This window comes from Lithobates pipiens, unplaced genomic scaffold, assembly GCF_037356315.1.
Source record: "Lithobates pipiens isolate NorthernLeopardFrog02 unplaced genomic scaffold, aLitPip1_a1.2 Scaffold_88, whole genome shotgun sequence".
Taxonomy (NCBI): Eukaryota; Metazoa; Chordata; class Amphibia; order Anura; family Ranidae; genus Lithobates; species Lithobates pipiens.
The window spans coordinates 522,490-547,278 of record NW_027507912.1 but is presented as its reverse complement, the minus strand read 5'-3'; the positions used below and the strand labels follow the sequence as shown (position 1 = coordinate 547,278).

The 24,789-nt window shown below is 46.3% G+C and overlaps 1 protein-coding gene across 1 annotated transcript; it reads left to right on the top strand.

Annotated features, from left to right (window-relative positions):
* LOC143973652 (uncharacterized) lies at positions 1–23,266 on the top strand. The gene is made up of 4 exons (XM_077474510.1): positions 1–48; positions 3,178–3,260; positions 21,815–21,910; positions 23,067–23,266. Exons 2-4 carry the CDS (start codon positions 3,187–3,189, stop codon positions 23,212–23,214), a joined length of 318 nt encoding a protein of 105 aa, XP_077330636.1. The 5' UTR covers positions 1–48; positions 3,178–3,186; the 3' UTR covers positions 23,215–23,266.
* The last annotated feature ends 1,523 nt before the right edge of the window (positions 23,267–24,789 follow it).

The window sequence follows — 24,789 nt, the reverse complement described above, 5'->3', positions numbered from 1 at the left end:
CTGAAGTATTGCAGCAGTCTACATTTTCAGCACTGACTGAACTACCTGGTAAGCATATACTGGGATATTGATATTACTTTATTCATCCTATTATAATTATTTATAAGGAAGGAAACATTGCTATTCATTTTAGGTAAAGTTTAAATGGTGCCTCTGTTTTATTTTGATTTCAAATGATGGGCAAGGTTCCTCGTATAATTTTTTTCACAACAGTGTATTTTGCAAAATTAATGTGAAAATTCTAATTGATTAACAAAATTCAAAACAGAAAATACTAGAATTTGCCAACCTAGAAATAAATCAGCTATTGTTCATATTTCACAATCGTAACTGTAAGCTTATTAAAAAAAAAAGATTTTCAAATGGACAAAGTTCAATTTTTGTGTCCATCAGGGGAATTGTTTTTTTTTATTTTTACAATTTGATGAACCTTTTATTAAACTTCAATTCCTAAATATCTTGCTGACATACTTTAGATGTGATTAAAGAATTTTATTGATCAAACTAATTTTTCACAGTTTTTAAACTGTAAGACAATTTCTCTTTTCAACGTTCTTCATCCTTTTAACTACCTTTAATATGTAAAAGATGAATCCATTGTTTCAATATAATGGTTAATAAAGGGGTATGATCAACCAAAAAATGTCTGTTTGGAAATAATGATTACCTGCCTGCTCATGTCTGCATGACTTTTTATACCGATGTGCTTTATTTATGATGTAGAGCTACACATCTGGAGTCTTGAAGGGTCTATGGACTGTGCTTAGCTTAATTGTCAAAGTTCAAGCAGCTCTGAGTCAAATAGCTTTTCAATAGAAAAATATTATATACTTGCTAAATCATTCTTATTTCATCCACATCTAATGTTCTTGTGCATTCAATATATTCTTTTCCCTGTGAAAAATTCAGTAAGGAAGTCTTTTGGGAACAAAAGGCATAATGTTTCTTCTTTACCTGGTTAATAGGGATGGGCGAACGGTTTGCCCCGAGTATTTGTTCAGACCGAACATTTGCCTGTTCAGCCATTCAATGAACACCCGAACTTGCAGGGTGCTCGCCGGGTGTTTGCCCCGACTAACACCCTGCAATGCACTAAGCACTGTACAGTGGATTCTTTGCCCTGATTGAGAAAAGCTTTGCCCAATCAGGGCGCAGTGTACACTGGTTGTTAAGGAACGGGGTTGGGAATCCAGCTGTGGCGTCCTTTACAACCGATAAGTCATCAGCTGTCAATGGGTTTCCCTGCTGCCAGCTGAATAAAAAAAAAGTGCCGTAAAAAAAAAAAAGAAGAAAAGAAAAAAAATGCCAAAATGTTTTAAAAAAAATTAAAAAAAAAATTTAAATATGTAATATTGTTGGGAAGGTTAAAAATATGGGTGTAAAGGAAGGGAAGGGAGCTAGGAGAGCTTCATTATATTCAATAGTTTAGACTTGGATCTACTTCAGTTCAGGATTATCTTCATGAATATGTAAGAATAGCATAGGCACATTAATTCTTATATGGTAGCATTAATCCAGATTAGGAGTCAGTGGCGTAACTAGAACCTTCAGGGCCCCGATGCAAGAAACCATGAAGGGCCCCCCTGAACCCCAACCAGTGCCCTTCCCTCCGAGTCCAGCGGTGGAACTCCAGGGCCTGGTCACAGGTATGACCTTTGTGAGCCCTGTAGTTCCACCACTGGTATCAGTAGTTTTTTTTATTATTTATTTTTTATTTTTAGGTGCCCCATTGGGGGACTGTCCCTAGGCAGGATGGGGTCCCCATCCCCAGAAGAGATGAGGTCCTTTTCTCCAGGGCAGATGAAGTTACTGCCCCCAGGTGAGAAGGGGTCCCTGTCCCCAGGGGAGGTGGGGGTCCCTGTCCCCACATGAGAAGGGGTCCCTGTCCCCAGGGGGAGATGGAGGGGGTATGTAATGGTGTGTGGGGGATGGGGTCCTCTCACTCACCATGACCAAGCTGCAGGCCGCGCACTCATCCATGTTGGCCTGGGCTCCATCCAGTGTGCTGGACGGGCAATCAGCATATCTCCCAGAAAGACCTTTCATCATCTGTGTGTGACGGGGGAGGAGGGGGGCTGGCAGACAAGCCTGCCGTGTCCTCCGGGGGGCTCTCATAGGGCTGCACTGCATCTGTGTGCTTAAAGTTTGTTTACCCGGGAGAAGTATGCAGTGCAATGTGGGCCGAACTCAGGGGGGCGGGACTCTGGCTGGGGAGAACAGACATCGGACTGAGCGGAAATGCATGGAGCAGGAGAGGGGTACTCTGAGGAGCCGAGGACATAGGTCAGGCGGGGAATGCCCAACTAAAGAGCAGCCAGTGCGATAGTCGAGCATGGACCTCTGCTAGTCACCCTCCACCTCCAGCCACCCGTGTGCATGGTGCACTGGTACCCCTAGCTGCCTATGCTGCTGCCGGCCATATGTAGAGGGGGCTGCATGGGCCCCCTGCATCACAGGGCCCAGTTGCGGTCGCAACTGCTGCACCCCCTATAGTTACGCCCCTGTTAGGAGTAACAATGGGATATTGTATTCATGCATAAGCAGTTAAACATTTGTCAGAGTGTATATAGAACCACCATTTTATTAAATGTGGCGTTATTTTCCCTATTCATAGCGGATATCTCTTCCATTTTGTATATATATTGTACTTTGTCCAGCCAATCTCTGACCTTCGGTATGGTGGTGGATTTCCAATGTAGAGGAATTAAAGATTTTGCTGCATTTAACAAATGTCTGGTGAAAGTTTTCTTGTATTTGCTTAAGGGTAAGAATTGATATGTAGTAGGCAAGCTGCAGCATTAAGGTTTCATTTAGTTTCTGTGATGTGTTTAATACAATGTATTATTCTGTTCCAAAGGTCATTGATTGGGGGACACGTCCACCAAATATGCATAAAAGTAACTGTTTCATTACCACATCTCCAGCATAAATCTGTGGTGGAGGGGAACAACCCTCCACCATGGTATGATATTTATATATATATATATTTTTTTTTTGGTTGAACTGGATGGACTTGTGTCTTTTTTCAACCTGACTAACTATGTAACTATATAACCCCCTGGCCCTCTGCGGTGCCACATACCATTGTGTTAAAATTTTGTAGGATGTTTCCTGCAGTTTTGTGCTCAATGTCAATTTAATCTTCTTTTTCTTTCCATGAATCCAAATTATCCCCAGAGCCCAAAGATGTTCACCTTGAAGAAATCCCTGCTACTCATTGTCTTTCTTGGGTTAATCTCCTTATCTCTCTGTGAGCAAGAGTAAGTATGTATAAAACTTTTTTTAAATAAGTATAGACTTTAAAGCTTAACTCTGGGCAAATAGCTAAACATATAGGTGAAATATATATTTGAGCGTTGTTTTACTTACAAAATAAAATTTATGTCTGCTTATTCAGCCCTGGGATTTGCACAGCTCTGCCACACAACACAGTCCTGATTTTTCTCTGCTGTAGTTAAGTTTCAGATCTTGCAAGTGACTGAACAGTGAATGGAAAAGCAGAAGATAGAAATTAAATCATCTTTCTGTCACTCTGCTCTTACCTCCTATCATCATGTTCCTTGTGATGCATTTACTTGTTTGAGCTCTGCTGTACAGGGACTGCAAGATACTAAAACCAGGTCAAATTCAGAGGTGCATTAATGTATGTCTTTTTTAGGTCATTCAAAACCAGATCAAATTCCCAACCCAACTTAATGACCAGCCTGCAGCCAACCAAATTATCCTGTCTAACAGTATGCATTAAAAACAGGGGTTTAGCTTGCACATACATGGATAAGCTCTAGAGCCACTTCATGGCCACTTCATGGCACCCCAATATTATCTGCAGTCCTAACACTAAGTTTTGAGAGCCTCCATAGTAGAAGAACATGCATTATGCATGTGCACATAATGCATGTGTTTCTACTATGGAGGCTTTTTAAAATTTAGAGATGGGACTGCAGATAATAACGGGGTGCCATGAAGGGGCTCTGCAGCTTATCCATGTATGTGCAAACTAAACCCCTGTTTTTTAATGCATACTGTTAGACAGGATAATTTGGTTGGTCGCAGGCTGGTCGGTAAGTTGAGTTAAGAATTTTATTGGTTCTGTTTAAAATGTGTTGCCTTGCATGTGCAAAAGCCAGTTATAGGTGGGGGCGGTGGCCATTTGTTCGTAATTCTTTTTAGGTGCCTGGGGTTTAGCTGTAAAGTTTACCAGCGAAAAAAGAACAGGGACATTTTACAGAGGTTGCAACCCATCTCATTGATAACTTTGATTTAAAAAAACACATCTACTGGTATATTACTGGAAAAGTAAGTGAGGGGAAACTCTCCGACTGGGGCCGCAATACAAATCTGAAAGAGTTTCTTATCCTAGGAGTATAGAAAGGGACACCAGACCAAACACATTTCAGTGCTTCCCATCTCTTCTCTCTGGTAGAAACTGATAGACTAGGGGAGTGTTGGCCCCAGACTGTAAGTGCTGATGGAAAAGTGTGATATTACTGGAAGTGTTAAGTATTCAGGCCATACAACTACAGAATAGAGCACCACACCATCACATATGTGAAAGCGTCCAAGGTAATTGTCAGTAAATAGGTCATATAAAGACATTCAACATGTTTTGGGGCAACAATACCCCCCTTCTTCACTGCTCAACTCAAGATAAACCTTGGATAGATTCTGGCATTATCCTCGTAGAGTAACAATTTGACTGTTGTTGCTGAGCACATTGTTATGCCATAGAAGAGTCTAATATAAACTCTGATATAGATTTGTGAGGTTGCGGTTTTCCATGAATCCATCCAAGATTTATCCAGTGTTAACCCCTGAAGAAGGTGTTATGGTGTTGCCAAAAAACACATTGGATATTTTTATACTAACAGTTCAAATTATCTTGGGCTCTTTCATCTGTTGTTGGTTTAATTGTCCCTTCTGTATTTCAATGGTTTGAGCTTGTAATGTACCTGGTGATGGAGCCTGAAGTGTAGAGGAAGGCCTTTCTTACATCTCTGGCTCAGGAGCCCTGGTAGAGTAAAAGGGAATGGCGGAGTGCAGAGTGGCATGAATGCCTAATAGGATTTCTGCTGGAGAATAATGATGTGCATTGGGATATGCAGGACCAACTGGTAGCACACTGGCAGAAGAGCAGGAACTAATGGCAGGTACAGCTACTGAGGCGATTCAGTTCGCATTGTGCGCTATACAAGTATTTCATTCATTCATTCAGGTGCAGGAAGAAGATCCAAGGCAAGGTCAGACATTCCAGGTCAGCAACTAGCAGGTAGATCAGACACAGATGGCAGGCAGAAGAGTAGTCATAAGTAAGGCCCGGGGTTGGTAACAACAAGGCAGATGAGCAGAAGGGTAAGGGAGAAGCATAGTCCAGGGCAAGCCAGGGGTCAGTGCAGGTAGAGTTCAGGCAAAGTCAGAAGCAGATCGGGTCGGCAACATGTGAGCAATACAGGAACAGATACAGTACACAGATGCTTCAGGAATGTAATAGACCAAATGGCACTGACACAAGGCCCCAGTGCAGTTTAAATAGCCCAATTAGCACCAATGCGCACTTGCACATGTGCACACTTGCACCCGCTAAACGGCCATGTCTAACGGCTTACATGGACCATGCATCTGCCCACATGCAGGCTCCTTCCCTCAGAGAGCTACTGTTGGGTCTTCTTTGATTGGAACTCTTGCTGCGTGGGAGCCACCTCACCAAAACTGTTGAGCTTGTTTGGAGTTTTCCTTCACCTGCATACACAGGTTTGAAACTCCTTAGTGCCTATAAATATGTTGTTCTGGACTATAAAGGGTGACAGTGGAAAGGCCAAGGGCCGCCTAACTTACGAACCCAGGGGTGGAGAGGGATCTCCATGGGTATACTGTGTGCGGATGCTTATTGGTCAGTCTCAGTCCAAGGAGAAGAATAGACTGTTGAGACTAATTAGGAGGAAGGGGCATGTAGGGAGGTGAACTGGTGGGTTTTGTAGGTGTTGGGAGGGATTTGTGTGATAGTGTGTGGTAAGAAAGAAAGGTGGGTCAGGAGAAGGGATAAATGTGTGAGGGAAAAACAGAATTAGTTTGCAGGCACTGTGTCCTATTATGGTGTGGTGGTGCAGGATTTTAGGGAGTTAAAACAGGTAGTGAGATATAATTCATCCTCATCACCTGTAAATTGCCCTCACTTCCAGTGGAGGGGACAGGGGGCCTATAGTGGCCTGCAGAGCAAATTGTATGTAATGTTTGAGGCATGCACAAAATAGTAGCAAGAGTTGTGCTACACTGAAGCAAACTGTAGAGTTTAAAATCAGTGCACAAATAGAGGGGGGTAAAAGTGGCAAAGAAAAAAAAAATGTTCCTGTGTCTGGTGTCACTTGCACTGGAAGGAAAAAAAATGTCCTTGTGTTGGTGGTGTCACTGCAAGGAAAAAAATGTCCCAGTCTAATGAGGACTGTCAGTGGAATGAAAGAGGGAAGAAGAGGTGGGCTATGAGAAGTGCAAAAAACTAAAACGATCTACAGGGGCTGTGAGGGTAGAAAGGAATGCTAAAATGGCTCTAAAGGTTCATTCAGATGTGCAGCTATCATTGCTGCTCCTCTGAAAAATGATTTGTAGCAGATCAATTTTCAGAGGGTGTTTGATAGGCAATGAGGAGGGGATATTCTCCCTCCTTGCTGCCTATTTTAACCCACTGACACAATGCATTGCAGCTGTGTGCACTATGGCCCATTCCTCATGTTTGCCAAGGCATGTGTACAGTCCTCAGCAGCTGCATCTCCTTCTTTAGATGGGTGGCAAAAAAAACAGGGTTCAGCTGCTTGCTTTTATAGCCCTCCTGCCTGCCCGTGTGTATGAATCCCTAAGGCCTTGTTTACACGTGCAGTTTGGGGAGTGGGGGTGGTAAGAAACAGAGGTTCAGCCATGTTTTTATTGCCCCCAGCTGCTTTCACCCCCCCTTTCTAAGCTGCAAAGGCAGTCATATGGGGTATACATGTACTCAGCAAAAATGATCCCTTGTCATGGTTAAAGGGCAGTACCTCCCACTGAACATGGCCCATGTAAGGGAATGTGTCTGAGCTGCAACAGCAATGCAGTTTTGGTGTGGTGGTGCAGGATTTTAGGGGGATAAAACAGTTAGTGAGGATGAGACTAAATTCATCCTCATAGCCTGCAAAATTCCCTTTGAAATGCAATTCAATTCAAATAACTCATTAAGAGGGCTACTGCGAGTGTAAGGTGCAGTTGTGATGCAGCATGCAGGTTTTTGCCCATTCATTTCAATGGGCTGCCCTATGCATTAAAAAGCACAATTTTTTTTTTTTAAATAATGCCACATCAAAATGCATGGTACTTTTTAACCATATGTTTCAGTGTGGGCAAATGACTGCAAAAGTTAAATTCATAGGCGTGCAGGGGTTGCCATTAAGAATTAATGACACCACCGCATGTTGCATGTCAACCTAGGGTAAGAGAGAAGACTAAGGGGATCTGAGGAGGAGAGGGGATGTCTGGGGGTCTGAGGAGGAGAGGGGATGTCTGGGGGTCTGAGGAGGAGAGGGGGTGACTGGAGGAGTATGAGGAGAAGAGGGGATGTATGGGGGATCTGAGGAGGAGAGGGGATGTCTGGGGGTCTGAGGAGGAGAGGGGGTGACTGGAGGAGTATGAGGAGAAGAGGGGATGTATGGGGGATCTGAGGAGAAGAGGGGATGTCTGGGGATCTGGGGAGGAGAGGGGATGTCTGGGGGTCTGAGGAGGAGAGGGGGTGACTGGAGGAGTATGAGGAGAAGAGGGGATGTATGGAGGATCTGAGGAGGAGAGGGGATGTCTGGGGATCTGGGGAGGAGAGGGGATGTCTGGAAGGGTATCTGAGGAGGAGAGGAGATGTATGGGGGATCTGAGGAGGAGAGCAGATGTCTGGGGGGTCTGAGGAGGAGAGAGGATGTCTGGAGAGGTATGAGGAAAAATGCCTGGAGCTGAGTTGCCCTCCCTTCCCCATGTACTCACAAATAACACGCAACACCTGTCTGGAATAAAGAGGCAGCTTCTTCTTCCCCTCTCCAGTCATGTGACATGTCACATGACAAGGGGGAGAAGAAGAATGACAGTCTGCCCTCATTCCTCAATAGTGCCACGCTGACACTGAGATGAGTTTTCAGTCTCAGCGCTGACTTTTTATTGCCCCCTGCAGGCGGGAGGAATGAGAAAGCCAAATACTCTCTCCAGCAGCAGCTATTAGTCGTGCCTCTTTTGGACTGGAGTGATACTGCGATCACTCCTGTCAGTGGGAAGCAGCACGAGCTGCTACATTGTCAACATTCCCCCCCCCCCCCCCTCAGCAGGACACCCGGGGCATGTGCCCTCTTGGCTCCCTGCCTTGTAATTAATAATAATTCAGATGGAGAGAAACATTCTTAGACGCTTACACGGGGAGAGTGGAATCTCTGTTGTGATTTATGTGTGATATTCTGAGAGATGCCGGACATCATTAAGAGGGGAAGGGAAGGGAAGGACAAGGGTATGGCAGAGAAGGCATAACAATGAAGGGTAAGGGAGCAAGAGAGAAAGGGAAAGAGGGGGAGGTGGATGGGGTATTGTGAGGGGTGAGAATGTAAACAGGGCAGGTGTATCCCAAGGTGTACCACTCAGCCATTCAGAAGTCCAAAAGGTCCAGCTTAAATCCCACTGGGAGATAACATGAGGTCCAAGGATATAACAAATATCTCTTCATCGTATCAGTCAATCTGGGTTTTTATTTTCTTGTGCAGCATAGTCATGTTGAACCTGGACTTGGTTTCAGCCAAAGAAAAATTTCCAGGCTTTAGCATGTTTGGCTGCTTAAGCAAGTAATTTGAATTGGATCTTGGAAAGGCCTGCAGGAGTTGAGGTTTTGGAGTGCATATTGATCTAAGAAAGGGATCACTGAGACCATCAGTACCAAGATCATCTGGAATATTTCTTCCCAGAAGTTCTCTGCTATTGGGCAAGTCCACATTATGTGAAGAAAAGTTCCTAATTGAGTAAGGATAAGGATATCTTGAAATTCCTTCTACATGCTTCCTTTTAAGCTGGCCATACACTGATGGAATTTTGTTAGAAGATTATTGTTTTTAGAAGGTTTGTTCTATTTCCTAATGGTTGATGGGATCAAATCAATGATTGTTTTTGATCATAATGATTAAACTTCAAAAGATCAGACTGGAAAATTTTGCTCAAATGAGCGGAATTCTAACTTCGAATGTAATTTTCGTTTAGGAAAAATCTCTGTTATTATAAGGCACATGTTCTAAGGTACAAAAGAAAGCTTTTTATTACATCTGGGATTCTATTTAAGTAGCAGGCATGGATGAAAATTGAAGGGATGTCAACAAAATTAGTTGGGAAGATGGAATGCTCTGGTGATTGATTTTTCAGAATTTCCATACAAACCAAATTCTACTGGTGTTTGGGCAGCTTTAGCTGTGTACACTTACTGATGGGAAAGCTCTGTACCATAACATGAAACATATCAGTATTAGTGATGGCCGAACGGTTCGCCCGGCGGTCGTTTCACTGCGAATTTCAGCTGTTCGCGGTCCGCCCGTTCGGCGGACTATTGGCGCCGTTCGCCCGGCGGACTTCCGTGTTTACTGTGTAAAAGAACTTTGACCTATGATGACACATTCATCATGAGGTACAGGACAGCCAATTGAGACATTACAGCACATGGACACTTGGACATTCCCCCTAACTTATAAATAGACCCCATCCGGCGGCCATTTTACATTCTTTCTTCTGTCACTATAGGGAGAGGTTGCTGTGTGGAGCAGGGAGAGATTGCAGTGACCCAAATCGCTAGCTATTTGGTACACAAAAGTTCTTTTCAGGACTGGTATAGGTGTTAGGTGTATATAGGTTTGCTGTGCTACTGATTGTTGCAGCAGCCTGAGTGTCTTTTGTCAGTTTAGAGAAAGGGACAGGATGGTGTGTCTGCTGTAGGGACAGTCAGTTTAGTCATTAGCTGTTACTACCAGGTCCACAAAAGTGCTATTCCAGTTATTCTTCCAGTAGCCTCTGTTTTGTCAGTTTATATAGGGACAGGCAGGAAGCAGTGTGTGAGGCAGTGAGGGCCAGTTTAATCAGTAGCTGTTACTATATTAGGTCCACAAAGGTTCTTTTCAGGACTGGTATCAGTGTTATGGTAATAGGCTTGTACACGTATAATATTCTTTCTTCCAAATATAGAAAGAATATTATACTTGACTGCTGCCCTTCTGCTGCAGTCTGCTAATCATTCACAACCTACTTGTTCCACAAAGCTCCTTATAAGGACTGGTAAAACCTGGTGTAGGGTGCTATAGTACATAGGGTTGAGTGAGGTACAGTCTGCCATTCTATAAGGACTGGTATAGGTCCACAATACATAGGGTTGAGGTGCACTACTGCTGACCGCTGCCCTATACTGCAGCAGTCCTTCATTGGTATAGGGACAGACGTACAGTCTGCTAATCACTCACACACAACCTTCTTGTTCCACAAAGGTCCTTATAAGGACTGGTAACTTGGTCTGTCTAGGGTGCTACAGTACATAGGGTTGAGTGAGGTATAGTGATGGCCGAACGGTTCGCCCGGCGGTCGTTTCGCGGCGAATTTCCGACTTTCGCCGTCCGCGGGTTCGAACGCCTTTTTCCGTCGTTCGCCCCGGCGGACTTACGTGTTTAATGTATACAAGAACTTTAACCTTTCGTGACACGTTTATCATGTGTTACAGGACAACCAATTGAGACATGACAGCTCATGGACACTTGGACATTCCCCCTAACCTATAAATACACCCGATCCGGTGGCCATTTTACATTCTTTCTTCTGTCACTGTAGGGAAAGGATCCTGTGTGGAGTAGGGACAGAGAAAACGCTAGCTATTTGGTACACAAAAGTTCTTTTCAGGACTGGTATAGGTGTTAGGTCAGCAGCCTGAGTTTCTTTTGTCAGTTTAGATAAAGGGACAGAGCGCTGTATGCTGCTATTTTAGGGACAGCTCAGCCAGATTAGTCTTTCTTCATCATCATCATCATCATCATCATTAGCTGTTACTATCAGGTCCACAAAAGAGCTGTTCCAGCTAATCGTTCCAGCCTACTCTTTTTTGCCAATTTGTATAGGGACAGGCAGGAAGCAGTGTGTCAGGCAGTGAGGATAATTTTAAAGACTTGCTGTTACTATTAGTTCCACAAAGGTTCTTTTCAGGACTGGTATCAGTGGTACGGTAATAGGCTTGTACACGTATAATATTCTTTCTTCCAAATATAGAAAGAATATTATACTTGACTGCTGCCCTTCTGCTGCAGTCTGCTAATCATTCACAACTCACTTGTTCCACAAAGCTCTTTATCAGGACTGGTAACTTGGTCTGTCTAGGGTGCTACGGTACATAGGCTTGGGTGCGGTACAGTCTGCTGTTCTGTAAGGACCGCTATCGGTCCACAATAGATAGGGTTGCCGTGCACTACTGCTGACCGCTGCCCTATACTGCAGCAGTCCTTCAGCGGTATAGGGACTGACGCACAGTCTGCTAAACACTAATACACAACCTGCTTGGTCCACAAAAGTTCTTATAAGGACTGGTAACTTGGTATAGGGTGCTACGGTACATAGGCCTGAGTGCGTTACAGTCTGCTGTTCTGTAAGGACCGCTATCGGTCCACAATACATAGGGTTGACGTGCACTACTGCTGACCGCTGCCCTATACTGCAGCAGTCCTTCAGCGGTATAGGGACTGACGCACAGTCTGCTAAACACTAACACACAACCTGCTTGGTCCACAAAAGTTCTTATAAGGACTGGTAACTTGGTATAGGGTGCTACGGTACATAGGCCTGAGTGCAGTACAGTCTGCTGTTCTGTAAGGACTGCTATCGGTCCACAATACATAGGGTTGCCGTGCACTACTGCTGACCGCTGCCCTATACTGCAGCAGTCCTTCAGCGGTATAGGGACTGACGCACAGTCTGCTAAACACTAATACACAACCTGCTTGGTCCACAAAAGTTCTTATAAGGACTGGTAACTTGGTATAGGGTGCTACGGTACATAGGCCTGAGTGCGTTACAGTCTGCTGTTCTGTAAGGACCGCTATCGGTCCACAATACATAGGGTTGCCGTGCACTACTGCTGACCGCTGCCCTATACTGCAGCAGTCCTTCATTGGTATAGGGACTGACGTACAGTCTGCTAATCACTAACACACAACCTGCTTGGTCCACAAAAGTTCTTATAAGGACTGGTAACTTGGTATAGGGTGCTACGGTACATAGGCCTGAGTGCGTTACAGTCTGCTGTTCTGTAAGGACCGCTATCGGTCCACAATACATAGGGTTGCCGTGCACTACTGCTGACCGCTGCCCTATACTGCAGCAGTCCTTCATTGGTATAGGGACTGACGTACAGTCTGCTAATCACTAACACACAACCTGCTTGGTCCACAAAAGTTCTTATAAGGACTGGTAACTTGGTATAGGGTGCTACGGTACATAGGCCTGAGTGCGTTACAGTCTGCTGTTCTGTAAGGACCGCTATCGGTCCACAATACATAGGGTTGCCGTGCACTACTGCTGACCGCTGCCCTATACTGCAGCAGTCCTTCAGCGGTATAGGGACTGACGCACAGTCTGCTAAACACTAACACACAACCTGCTTGGTCCACAAAAGTTCTTATAAGGACTGGTAACTTGGTATAGGGTGCTACGGTACATAGGCCTGAGTGCAGTACAGTCTGCTGTTCTGTAAGGACCGCTATCGGTCCACAATACATAGGGTTGCCGTGCACTACTGCTGACCGCTGCCCTATACTGCAGCAGTCCTTCATTGGTATAGGGACTGACGTACAGTCTGCTAATCACTAACACACAACCTGCTTGGTCCACAAAAGTTCTTATAAGGACTGGTAACTTGGTATAGGGTGCTACGGTACATAGGCCTGAGTGCGTTACAGTCTGCTGTTCTGTAAGGACCGCTATCGGTCCACAATACATAGGGTTGCCGTGCACTACTGCTGACCGCTGCCCTATACTGCAGCAGTCCTTCATTGGTATAGGGACTGACGTACAGTCTGCTAATCACTAACACACAACCTGCTTGGTCCACAAAAGTTCTTATAAGGACTGGTAACTTGGTATAGGGTGCTACGGTACATAGGCCTGAGTGCGTTACAGTCTGCTGTTCTGTAAGGACCGCTATCGGTCCACAATACATAGGGTTGCCGTGCACTACTGCTGACCGCTGCCCTATACTGCAGCAGTCCTTCAGCGGTATAGGGACTGACGCACAGTCTGCTAAACACTAACACACAACCTGCTTGGTCCACAAAAGTTCTTATAAGGACTGGTAACTTGGTATAGGGTGCTACGGTACATAGGCCTGAGTGCAGTACAGTCTGCTGTTCTGTAAGGACCGCTATCGGTCCACAATACATAGGGTTGCCGTGCACTACTGCTGACCGCTGCCCTATACTGCAGCAGTCCTTCAGCGGTATAGGGACTGACGCACAGTCTGCTAAACACTAACACACAACCTGCTTGGTCCACAAAAGTTCTTATAAGGACTGGTAACTTGGTATAGGGTGCTACGGTACATAGGCCTGAGTGCGTTACAGTCTGCTGTTCTGTAAGGACCGCTATCGGTCCACAATACATAGGGTTGCCGTGCACTACTGCTGACCGCTGCCCTATACTGCAGCAGTCCTTCATTGGTATAGGGACTGACGTACAGTCTGCTAATCACTAACACACAACCTGCTTGGTCCACAAAAGTTCTTATAAGGACTGGTAACTTGGTATAGGGTGCTACGGTACATAGGCCTGAGTGCGTTACAGTCTGCTGTTCTGTAAGGACCGCTATCGGTCCACAATACATAGGGTTGCCGTGCACTACTGCTGACCGCTGCCCTATACTGCAGCAGTCCTTCATTGGTATAGGGACTGACGTACAGTCTGCTAATCACTAACACACAACCTGCTTGGTCCACAAAAGTTCTTATAAGGACTGGTAACTTGGTATAGGGTGCTACGGTACATAGGCCTGAGTGCGTTACAGTCTGCTGTTCTGTAAGGACCGCTATCGGTCCACAATACATAGGGTTGCCGTGCACTACTGCTGACCGCTGCCCTATACTGCAGCAGTCCTTCATTGGTATAGGGACTGACGTACAGTCTGCTAATCACTAACACACAACCTGCTTGGTCCACAAAAGTTTTTATAAGGACTGGTAACTTGGTATAGGGTGCTACGGTACATAGGCCTGAGTGCAGTACAGTCTGCTGTTCTGTAAGGACCGCTATCGGTCCACAATACATAGGGTTGACGTGCACTACTGCTGACCGCTGCCCTATACTGCAGCAGTCCTTCATTGGTATAGGGACTGACGTACAGTCTGCTAATCACTAACACACAACCTGCTTGGTCCACAAAAGTTCTTATAAGGACTGGTAACTTGGTATAGGGTGCTACGGTACATAGGCCTGAGTGCAGTACAGTCTGCTGTTCTGTAAGGACCGCTATCGGTCCACAATACATAGGGTTGCCGTGCACTACTGCTGACCGCTGCCCTATACTGCAGCAGTCCTTCATTGGTATAGGGACTGACGTACAGTCTGCTAATCACTAACACACAACCTGCTTGGTCCACAAAAGTTTTTATAAGGACTGGTAACTTGGTATAGGGTGCTACGGTACATAGGCCTGAGTGCAGTACAGTCTGCTGTTCTGTAAGGACCGCTATCGGTCCACAATACATAGGGTTGACGTGCACTACTGCTGACCGCTGCCCTATACTGCAGCAGTCCTTCAGCGGTATAGGGACTAAGAGTTTTGTCACAGGGTGATTTAAAAAATGACAGGCAGAGGAAGAGGCAGGCCCTTCCGCAGGGGTGGTAGGGGTAGGGCAGGAGCAACAGCCTTGAGCCAAAGTGGGAAGTTGCAGAAGGTGCGTTCAATTACTTTAAAGGACGCACCAGACTTGGTTGAGTGGCTCACTCAGCCTTATTCTTCTGCACCCTCCTCATCCTCTCGATCTGCACCCTCTTCTTCACTCTCTGCTATGTGCACCCCCAAAGACACTACCACCAACAACACCACCACCACCACATACCTTCCGCTTGAGTGCAAATGGGGGCCTTCATGCTCCAGTGTTTTAATAGGGACCCCCGTATAAAAAGCATGAGGGTCAAGGACCAGTACTGGGTGGCAACGTACTTAGATCCCCGGTACAAACACAAAATGGCGGAAATGTTACCGCCGTCGCAGAGGGCTGTCAGAATGCAGCACTTCCAGGCCTTGCTTCGAGAAATGCTGCATTCTGCTTTTGCGTGCGCTGGCAGAGGAGCAATTCCCACTCCCAGAGAAGGATTTGCGGGTACCAATCCAACAGCGCCTGCAAGAAGAGGCCGGTTTGAAGATGTGTTGGTGACTTCGGATATGAGGTCATTCTTTCAGCCGACCCATCGACAGGTGTCATCCGGATCCAGCATCAGGGAACGCCTAGACCGTCAGGTGTCCGACTACATTGGGTTAACGGCCGATGTGGACGCTCTGAGGAGTGATGAACCCCTAGACTACTGGGTGGGCAGGCTTGACCTCTGGCCAGAGCTTGCCCAATTTGCAATCGAACTGTTGGCTTGCCCCTCATCCAGTGTCCTGTCCGAAAGGACGTTCAGCGCAGCAGGGGGGATTGTGACCGATAAGCGTACTCGCCTAGCTCACGACAGTGTTAACTACCTCACATTTCTAAAAATGAATGAGGCATGGATCTCGGAGGAATTCAACACATGTGATCAGTAGACCATGTATATGTCTATAAACAATTTTTGGAATCAAGCACACAGACCTTCTTAATTCATTTGGCTCACTTCCCTGACCCAAAAAAGCACACCGTACTATATGCCCCTACCCTCCTCTTTGAAGAGGTTGAGCGGTGTCATATTTCTACTGGGGCTGCTTATTATGAGGGGTTCCCACCATCCCTGTGCTGTGCTGACTTCCTCCTGGGTGTTCTTATTATGAGGGGCTCCCACCATCCCTGTGCTGTGCTGACTTCCTCCTGGGGGTTCTTATTATGAGGGGCTCCCACCATCCCTGTGCTGTGCTGACTTCCTCCTGGGGGTTCTTATTATGAGGGGATCACACCATCCCTGTGCTGTGCTGACTTCCTCCTGGGGCTGCTTACGGTGCTGCTGTCAGCGCTGTATGTCACGGAGCTGCTGTCAGCGCTGTATGTCACGGAGCTGCTGTCAGCGCTGTATGTCACGGAGCTGCTGTCAGCGCTGTATGTCACGGAGCTGCTGTCAGCGCTGTATGTCACGGAGCTGCTGTCAGCGCTGTATGTCACGGAGCTGCTGTCAGCGCTGTATGTCACGGAGCTGCTGTCAGCGCTGTATGTCACGGAGCTGCTGTCAGCGCTGTATGTCACGGTGCTGCTGTCAGCGCTGTATGTCACGGAGCTGCTGTCAGCGCTGTATGTCACGGAGCTGCTGTCAGTGCTGTATGTCACGGAGCTGCTGTCAGCGCTGTATGTCACGGAGCTGCTGTCAGCGCTGTATGTCACGGAGCTGCTGTCAGCGCTGTATGTCACGGTGCTGCTGTCAGCGCTGTATGTCACGGAGCTGCTGTCAGCGCTGTATGTCACGGAGCTGCTGTCAGTGCTGTATGTCACGGAGCTGCTGTCAGCGCTGTATGTCACGGAGCTGCTGTCAGCGCTGTATGTCACGGAGCTGCTGTCAGCGCTGTATGTCACGGTGCTGCTGTCAGCGCTGTATGTCACGGAGCTGCTGTCAGCGCTGTATGTCACGGAGCTGCTGTCAGCGCTGTATGTCACGGAGCTGCTGTCAGCGCTGTATGTCACGGAGCTGCTGTCAGCGCTGTATGTCACGGAGCTGCTGTCAGCGCTGTATGTCACGGTGCTGATGTCAGTGCTCTGTATTACGGTGCTGCTGTCAGTGCTCTGTATCTCCTGCACCCTCTTGTTTGCCTACCCTGGTCCCTGACCTTCCCTCTCCTCCATTGCCTTCATTAGCTCCATAGTCCTGAATTGTCAGAACAATTTCCCAAATAAAAAAAAAATGCTTGTAGTTATCGATCCCAAATTCACCTCATACATGTATTATGCTATTGTCCAGGTGGTGGGACTACGTGCTACCCCCTAATAATTACCCCGTGGCCGCAAATTCGACCTAAAGGTTTGCGAAATTCGCCTCCCATTGAAGTCAATGGAGCCCGCGGCGAACGGTCGTTTTCGCGAACGTTTGTGCCCGTTCGCGTTTCGCGTTCGCGAAACGTCCCGTCGGAAGTTCGTCCATCACTAGTGAGGTACAGTCTGCCATTCTATAAGGACTGGTATAGGTCCACAATACATAGGGTTGAGGTGCACTACTGCTGACCGCTGCCTTGTACTGCAGCAGTCCTTCATCGGTATAGGGTATAGGGACTGAGAGTCCACCACATACCTTCCGCTTGAGTCACAGGAATTATTTTCCGATCCATATCAAGAAGACATTTCTGATGCGCAGCCACTCTTGGTATTGGATCAGGAAGAGGAGGTAGCAACAACCGCTACTCAGCAGTCTGACGACAGTACCCAGATCAGCCCAAGGAGGAGGTTGGTCCCCGGTGTTGCTGCCTACTCCGAGATCTCTACTTATAGCGGTGGGGAAGGTGACGTCGATGATGATGTGTCTAGTGATGTCACGTGGGTGCCCACACGAGAGGAAGAGGAAGGGAGTTCAGAGGGAGATATGGACCAGCAGATAGGGAGGAGAAGCAGGAATAACTTACATTACACAGGAGGGACAAAGCAGACTGCAAATGTATCAGGAGCGAGTCATCGACCATGTACGGTCACATCTGGCGCTCCCAGGACACCGGCACATGGCTCCGCAGTGGGGGCTTTTTTTAACGTGTCCGCTGCTGACAATAGAGTTGCCATCTGCAATCTTTGCAGTCAACGCATTCATCGCGGTAAGCCCAACACTCACCTAGGGACGACTGCCTTAAGAAGGCACATGAGCAGCCATCACCGAGCCGAGTGGGAGCAACGGAACACACAAAGCCACACTCCAGGCTCTCACCGTCCAGCCTCGTCTTCTACTTCTCCTTCTCCTCTCTCCGCACAATTGTCCCCCAATCCACCTTCATCACGCCAAGCTCACGTTTTTCTGCAAAAAGGCAGGCTTCCGTGGGCCTAATGTTCGAGCGTAAAAATGATGACACCGGATAACCCTCTTGCCCAACGGTTGATGGCTGGCTTGTCAGAACTCATAGCCCGCCAACTTCTGCCATATAAACTGGTGGACTCGGAGGCCTTTCACAAATTTGTGGCCATTGGAACACCACAATGGAAGGTCCCAGGAAGGAAGTATTTCTCACAGAAGGGCATCCCAGAGCTATATGGCCATGTTCAGCGGCAAGTGAATGTATCTCTGGCACACAGTGTCGGTGCCAAGATACATCTGACCACAGACACGTGGTCTAGCAAACACGGGCAGGGAAGGTATATCACTTTTACTGCCCACTGGGTGAACCTTCTGACGGCCGTCAAGCATGTAACCCGTGGCACCCGTGTAGATTTGGTTTTACCGCCACGGATTGCATGCAGGCCTGACTCTTCTTCTCCTCCTCCTCCTACTCCATCCTCCCTCTCCTCCTTGGCTGACTCCTCCTTTTCCGCTGCTAGCGTCTCTTCCGCTGCGCCGCCCAAGCTCCCCAGAACCTATTCGACATGCCAGGTGAGACGTTGCCATGCCGTGCTGAGTCTGTTGTGCCTGGAAGCCAAGAGCCACACTGGCCCGGCACTCCTTTCAGCTTTGCGTTCACAGGCAGATCAGTGGCTAACACCGCTCAATTTGACAGTTGGTAAAGTGGTGTGTGACAACGGTACCAATCTGCTTAGCGCATTGAAACAGGGCAAAATCACGCACGTGCCATGCATGGCACACGTCTTAAACTTGGTCGTGCAGCGATTCCTTGTGAAATACCTTGGGGTCCATTACATCTTGCGGCAGGCAAGGAAAATCTCGGCCAATTTAAGAAGATCTTACTTGGCCATGGCTCGCCTTGCTGACATTCAGCGGCGACACAATCTGCCGGTCAGACGTCTTATTTGCGATTGCCCGATGCGATGGAACTCAACCTTCTATATGCTTCATAGGCTGCTCCAGCAGAAACGTGCAGTTAACGTCTACCTGTATGAACTCTGCGGCAGAACAGGTTCTGGGGAGCTGGGTTTTTTTTCACCGCGCCAGTGGCTGCTCACGCGTGACGCATGCAGAATTCTGCGCCCATTTGAGGAGATCACCAAACTGGTCAGTCGCAGCCATGGCGCCATCAGTGACATGGTACCTTATGCCTTCTTTATGGAGCGTGCATTGCGTCGTGTCATTGATCAAGCTGTGGAGGAGCAGGAGCGGGAAGATGAGGAAGTCGCAATGCTGGATGATTTCCCAGGGGGGGCTACTCTATCTGAGACAAGTGAACAACAGGAGTCTGAAGAGGAGTCAGAGGAGGATGGTGCCGGGGCGGATGAGGAGGAGCAAGAAGAGCATGCTTTAAACCTTTTTGGGATCCCTGTTGTGCATGGATGGGGAGAGGAGAATGAAGAGGACGACATTATCCTAGATGATGAGCAGGAGCCAGGCCACCACACCGCTTCCAGTTTAGTGCAAATGGGGGCCTTCATGCTCCAGTGTTTTAATAGGGACCCCCGTATAAAAAGCACAAGGGTCAAGGACCAGTACTGGGTGGCAACGTACTTAGACCCCCGGTACAAACACAAAATGGCGGAAATGTTACCGCCGTCACAGAGGGCTGGCAGAATGGAGCACTTCCAGGCCTTGCTTCGAGAAATGCTGCATTCTGCCTTTGCGTGCGCTGGCAGAGGAGCAATTCCCACTCCCAGAGAAGGAGTTGCGGGTACCAATCCAACAGTGCCTGCAAGAAGAGGCCAGTTTGAAGATGTGTTGGTGACTTCGGATATTCTTTCAGCTGACCCATCGACAGCTGTCATCTGGATCCAGCATCAGGGAACGCCTAGACCGTCAGGTGTCCGACTACATCGGGTTAACGACCGATGTGGACGCTCCGAGGAGTGATGAACCCCTGGACTACTGGGTGGGCAGGCTTGACCTCTGGCCAGCTTGCCCAATTCACAATCGAACTGTTGGCTTGCCCCTCATCCAGTGTCCTGTCCGAAAGGACGTTCAGCGCAGCAGGGGGGATCGTGACCGATAAGCGTACTCGCCTAGCTCACAATAGTGTTAACTACCTCACATTTCTAAAAATGAATGAGGCGTGGATCTCGGAGGAATTCAACACATGTGACCAGTAGACCATGTATATGTCTATAAACAATTTTTTTAATCGAGCACAGAGACCTTCTTTCTTCATTTGGCTCACTTCCTTGTCCAAAAAAAGCACACCGTACTATATGCCCGTACCCTCCTCTTTTAAGAGGTTGAGCGGTGTCATATTTCTACTGGGGCTGCTTATTATGAGGGGCTCCCACCATCCCTGTGCTGTGCTGACATCCTCCTGGGGCTGTACCTCTGCTGTGCATATTATGAGGGGCTCCCACCATCCCTGTGCTGTGCTGACTTCCTCCTGGGGCTGTACCTCTGCTGTGCATATTTTGAGGTGCTCCCACCATCCCTGTGCTATGCTCATTATGAGGGGCTCCCACCATCCCTGTGCTGTGCTGACTTCCTCCTGGGGCTGCTTATTATGAGGGGCTCCCACCATCCCTGTGCTATGCTGACATCCTCCTGGGGCTGCTTATTATGAGGGGCTCCCACCATCCCTGTGCTATGCTGACATCCTCCTGGGGCTGCTTATTATGAGGGGCTCCCACCATCCCTGTGCTATGCTCATTATGAGGGGCTCCCACCATCCCTGTGCTATAGTCATTATGAGGGGCTCCCACCATCCCTGTGCTATGCTCATTATGAGGGGCTCCCACCATCCCTGTGCTATTCTGACTTCCTCCTGGGGCTGCTTATGGTGCAGGTGTCAGTGCTGTATATCACGGTGCTGGTGTCAGTACTCTCTATCACGGTGCTGCTGTCAGTGCTGTATATCACGGTGCTGGTGGTAGTGCTTTATGTCACACTGCTGATGTCAGTGCTCTCTATCACGGTGCTGCTGTCAGTGCTGCATTTCACGGTGCTGGTGTTGGTGCTTTATGTCACGCTGCTGATGTCAGTGCTCTCTATCACGGTGCTGTTGTCAGATCACTCTATCACGGTGCAGGTGTCATTGCTGTATGTCACGCTGCTGGTGATCATCTCCTGCACCCTCTTTGCCTACCCTGACCTTCCCTCTCCTCCATTGCCTTCATGCGCTCCATAGTCCTGAATTGTCACAACAGAATGCTTGTAGTTGTCGATCCCAGATTCACCTCATACATGTGTTATGTCATTGGCCATGTGGTGGGACTATGTTTGCACAGCTATTAATTATTTAGTGGCTGCAAATTTGACCTGTAGGTTTGCAAAGTTCGCCTCCCATTGAAGTCAATGGGGCCCGCCACGAACGTTCCGGTTCGCGAACTATCGGCTGCGTTTGCGGTCCGCGTTCGCGAAACGTCCCGTCGGAAGTTCGTCCATCACTAATCAGTATGCTCCTGCTGGCTATTCATTAAGAGTCTAATGTTTTTGACATCCCGCTGTGTGTCAATCCTTTAACATGTTAATGTTGTCATAGAATAGTAGTCAATGTGACCGAAAAATCCACTTTATTTTGGTCCCAGTGAAATATGTTATTTAAATCATAATAAATGATGCTTTGTTTAATGATAACTATGTCTTCTTCCAGGAGGGAGGCCGATGAAGAAGAAAATGAAGAGGAAGCTAAAAAGGACAACAGAAACAGATTGAAGCTCCCGAAATGTAGACGGAGACATCATCATGGGTAATTATAAAAAAAAGGGGGAGAGTGGAATCGCTGATGTGAGAGATTTACTTGTAATGTAGTGAGAGATGCCTGACATCACTGAATGGGCAAGGTTGGGGAAGGGTAAGGGTATAGCGGATAAGGCATGGCAATGAATAGTAAAAGAGGAGAAAGGGAAAGGGAGGTGGAGAATGGGAAGAATGAGAACAGGGCAAGTGTATCCCAAGGCACACCATCATTCAGAGGCCAAAAAGGTCCAGCCTAATTCTCATTGGAAGAAAAAATAAGGCCCAGTGATATGACAAATGTTTGATCATTGTATCAGTCAGTCTGACTGCTATTTTTCATGCAGCATGACCTGGACTTGGTTTCAGCCAAAGAAAGTGTGGGTGATTTCCAAACATTAGCCATTGTTTGGTTTCCACAAAAGAATGAAAAAGTTATTTGAATTGCATCTTGGAAATGTCTGGAGGTTTGAAGTTTAAAAGTCCATTTTGAGCTATAAATCAGGCCATGGAGACCATCAGCTCCAAGATCATCTGCAATATTTCTTCCCATAAGTGCTCTGCTATTGGGAAAGTCTGCATTATGTGGAGAAAATTTCCTAATTTAATAAGGATATCTTGAAATCCCTTCTACATACTTCCTTTTAAGCTGGCCATACACTGGTAGCATGTTGGGTTTCATTTTTAGAAGTTTCGGTCCTTTCCAAATGGTTAATGGAATAAAATAAATGATTGTTCTTAACCTTGTATTCAAAAGAAACAGAATGGAAAATTTTGATTGGATGAGCAAAATTTTAACAGTGAATGTAATTTTTGTTTGCACATGTTCTAAGACATGAAAGAAACCTTTTTACGACTTCTGGGGTTTCATTCAGGTAGCTCTGGTGAATACGTTTTCATAATTTTATTATAAATACAATTCTACTGGTGTATGGCCAGCTTTAGCTGTGCCCACTTATAGACAAGCTGTGCCTGAGCACAAAACATATCAGAAAGTTTGTGCTGGCTATTAACATTAGATTAAGACTTGTGGCATCCTGCTGTGAGATATTCTTCTAACATAATGTAGTCATACGTGGTCTAAAAGTGTGCATTTTTGGTCCCAAAGAAATTCTGTTATTGCCCAAAAATCAACTATCCTATTTAACAATAACTGTTTCTTCTTCCAGGAGAGATGCAGATGAAGAAGAAGATGGAGGGGAAGCTAAACTGGAAGACATAAAAAGAGCCCCGCACTTACATAGACATAGACACCATCGTATATGTGGCTACAAAAAAGCAAGAGGAAAATTATCTACTGGAAATCGTTTGATGTGAAATATCATTTAGCTAAATGCAATACAGATATCTAGTAAAAATAAATAAAAATGTCACATACAATATATAATTCCTCTCCATTGCTTATTTAACCACTAGTTGCCCAAGCCAATTCTAAAAATTCTCTCTTATAAGTAAAAATCTGTATTTTTATATTTTTTTTCTAGAAAATTACTTAAGAACCCCCAAACATGATATATTTTCAAAAAGCAATGGCCTGGGAGAAATAAGTGTTGCTAGTCTCTCTTTTTGTGGTTTTTGCATTGTTTTTGAATTAATGACCTCCTAGCATAGACAGTGTTAGCCCCCGTACACACGGTCGGACATTCCGACAACAAAATCTGTCTGATATTTTCAGATGGATTTTGTCCGAAACTGGTGTTGCATACACACGGTCGGACAAAGTTGTCGGAAAATACGATCATTCGGAACGTGATGACGTTCGTTTGTTACGACGGGACTATGTTCAGGCTAGTAGCCAATAGCTTTGGTCTCGTAATTTGATCTGAGCATGCGTGGCACTTTGTCCGATCGGAATTCTCTACAAATGATCGGACAAAGTCCGATCTGATCATGTTGTCGGAAAATTTTATATCTAGCTCTCAAACTTTGTTGGTGGGACATTCCGGCGGAAAAAGTCAGATGGAGCCCACACACGGTCGGATTATCCGACAACACAGTCCAATCGGATAATTTCCGTTGGAATTTCGGATCATGTGTACAGGGGCTTAGACTCCCACTGCTGCCTATAGGCAGCCCTATTTTTCATATACATGTGGCAATTTTTTTATGTCACACGATATTTGCGTGGCAATTTTTCAAACAATTTTTTGGGAAACAATACATTTTTATGGAATTTTAGTGCATACAACACATAATATAACACCCAATATTTTTGTAAAATATAAAAGATGCTGTTATGCCAAGTAAATAAATACCTAACATGTCACACTCTAAAACTGTGTATGCCCATGGAATGGCAACAACTATGGTATTTGAAAATCTCCATAGGCAATGTTTTAAAAGCCTTTACAGGTTACCAGTTTGGAGCTTCACAGCAGGCCTGGTGCTAGAATTATTGCTCTCATGATGATGTTCGCAGTGATACTTTACTTGTGTGATGAAATCATTGTTTACATGCGCATGCAGGCCCGTCATATGCGTTTACCTTTGCGCATGAACACGAGGGGATGGGGCGTGTAAATTGTTTTTATTAGATATACTATGTACATTTTTTTTACAGTTTCTCTTAAATTTTTTTTAATCAACTTTATTGCTGTCACAAGAATGAACAACATCCCTTGTGATAGCATGAACCATGACAAGTCCTCTCTGTCTCTCTTCACCTAATGTGTGAAATGATAATCAAACTAATTCAGTGTTAAATAATAAGTAAAGTAAAACAAAATATTACAAACTATTAGTCCTTCAGTTCTTCACAGAAAAGTTTCAGACACACAATGGGGTTGATTTACTAAAGGCAAATCCACTTTGCACTGAAAGCGCACCTGGAAGTGCAGTCGCTTTAGATCTGAGGGGAAGATCCGAAATGAGGGGAAGCTCTACTGATTTTAT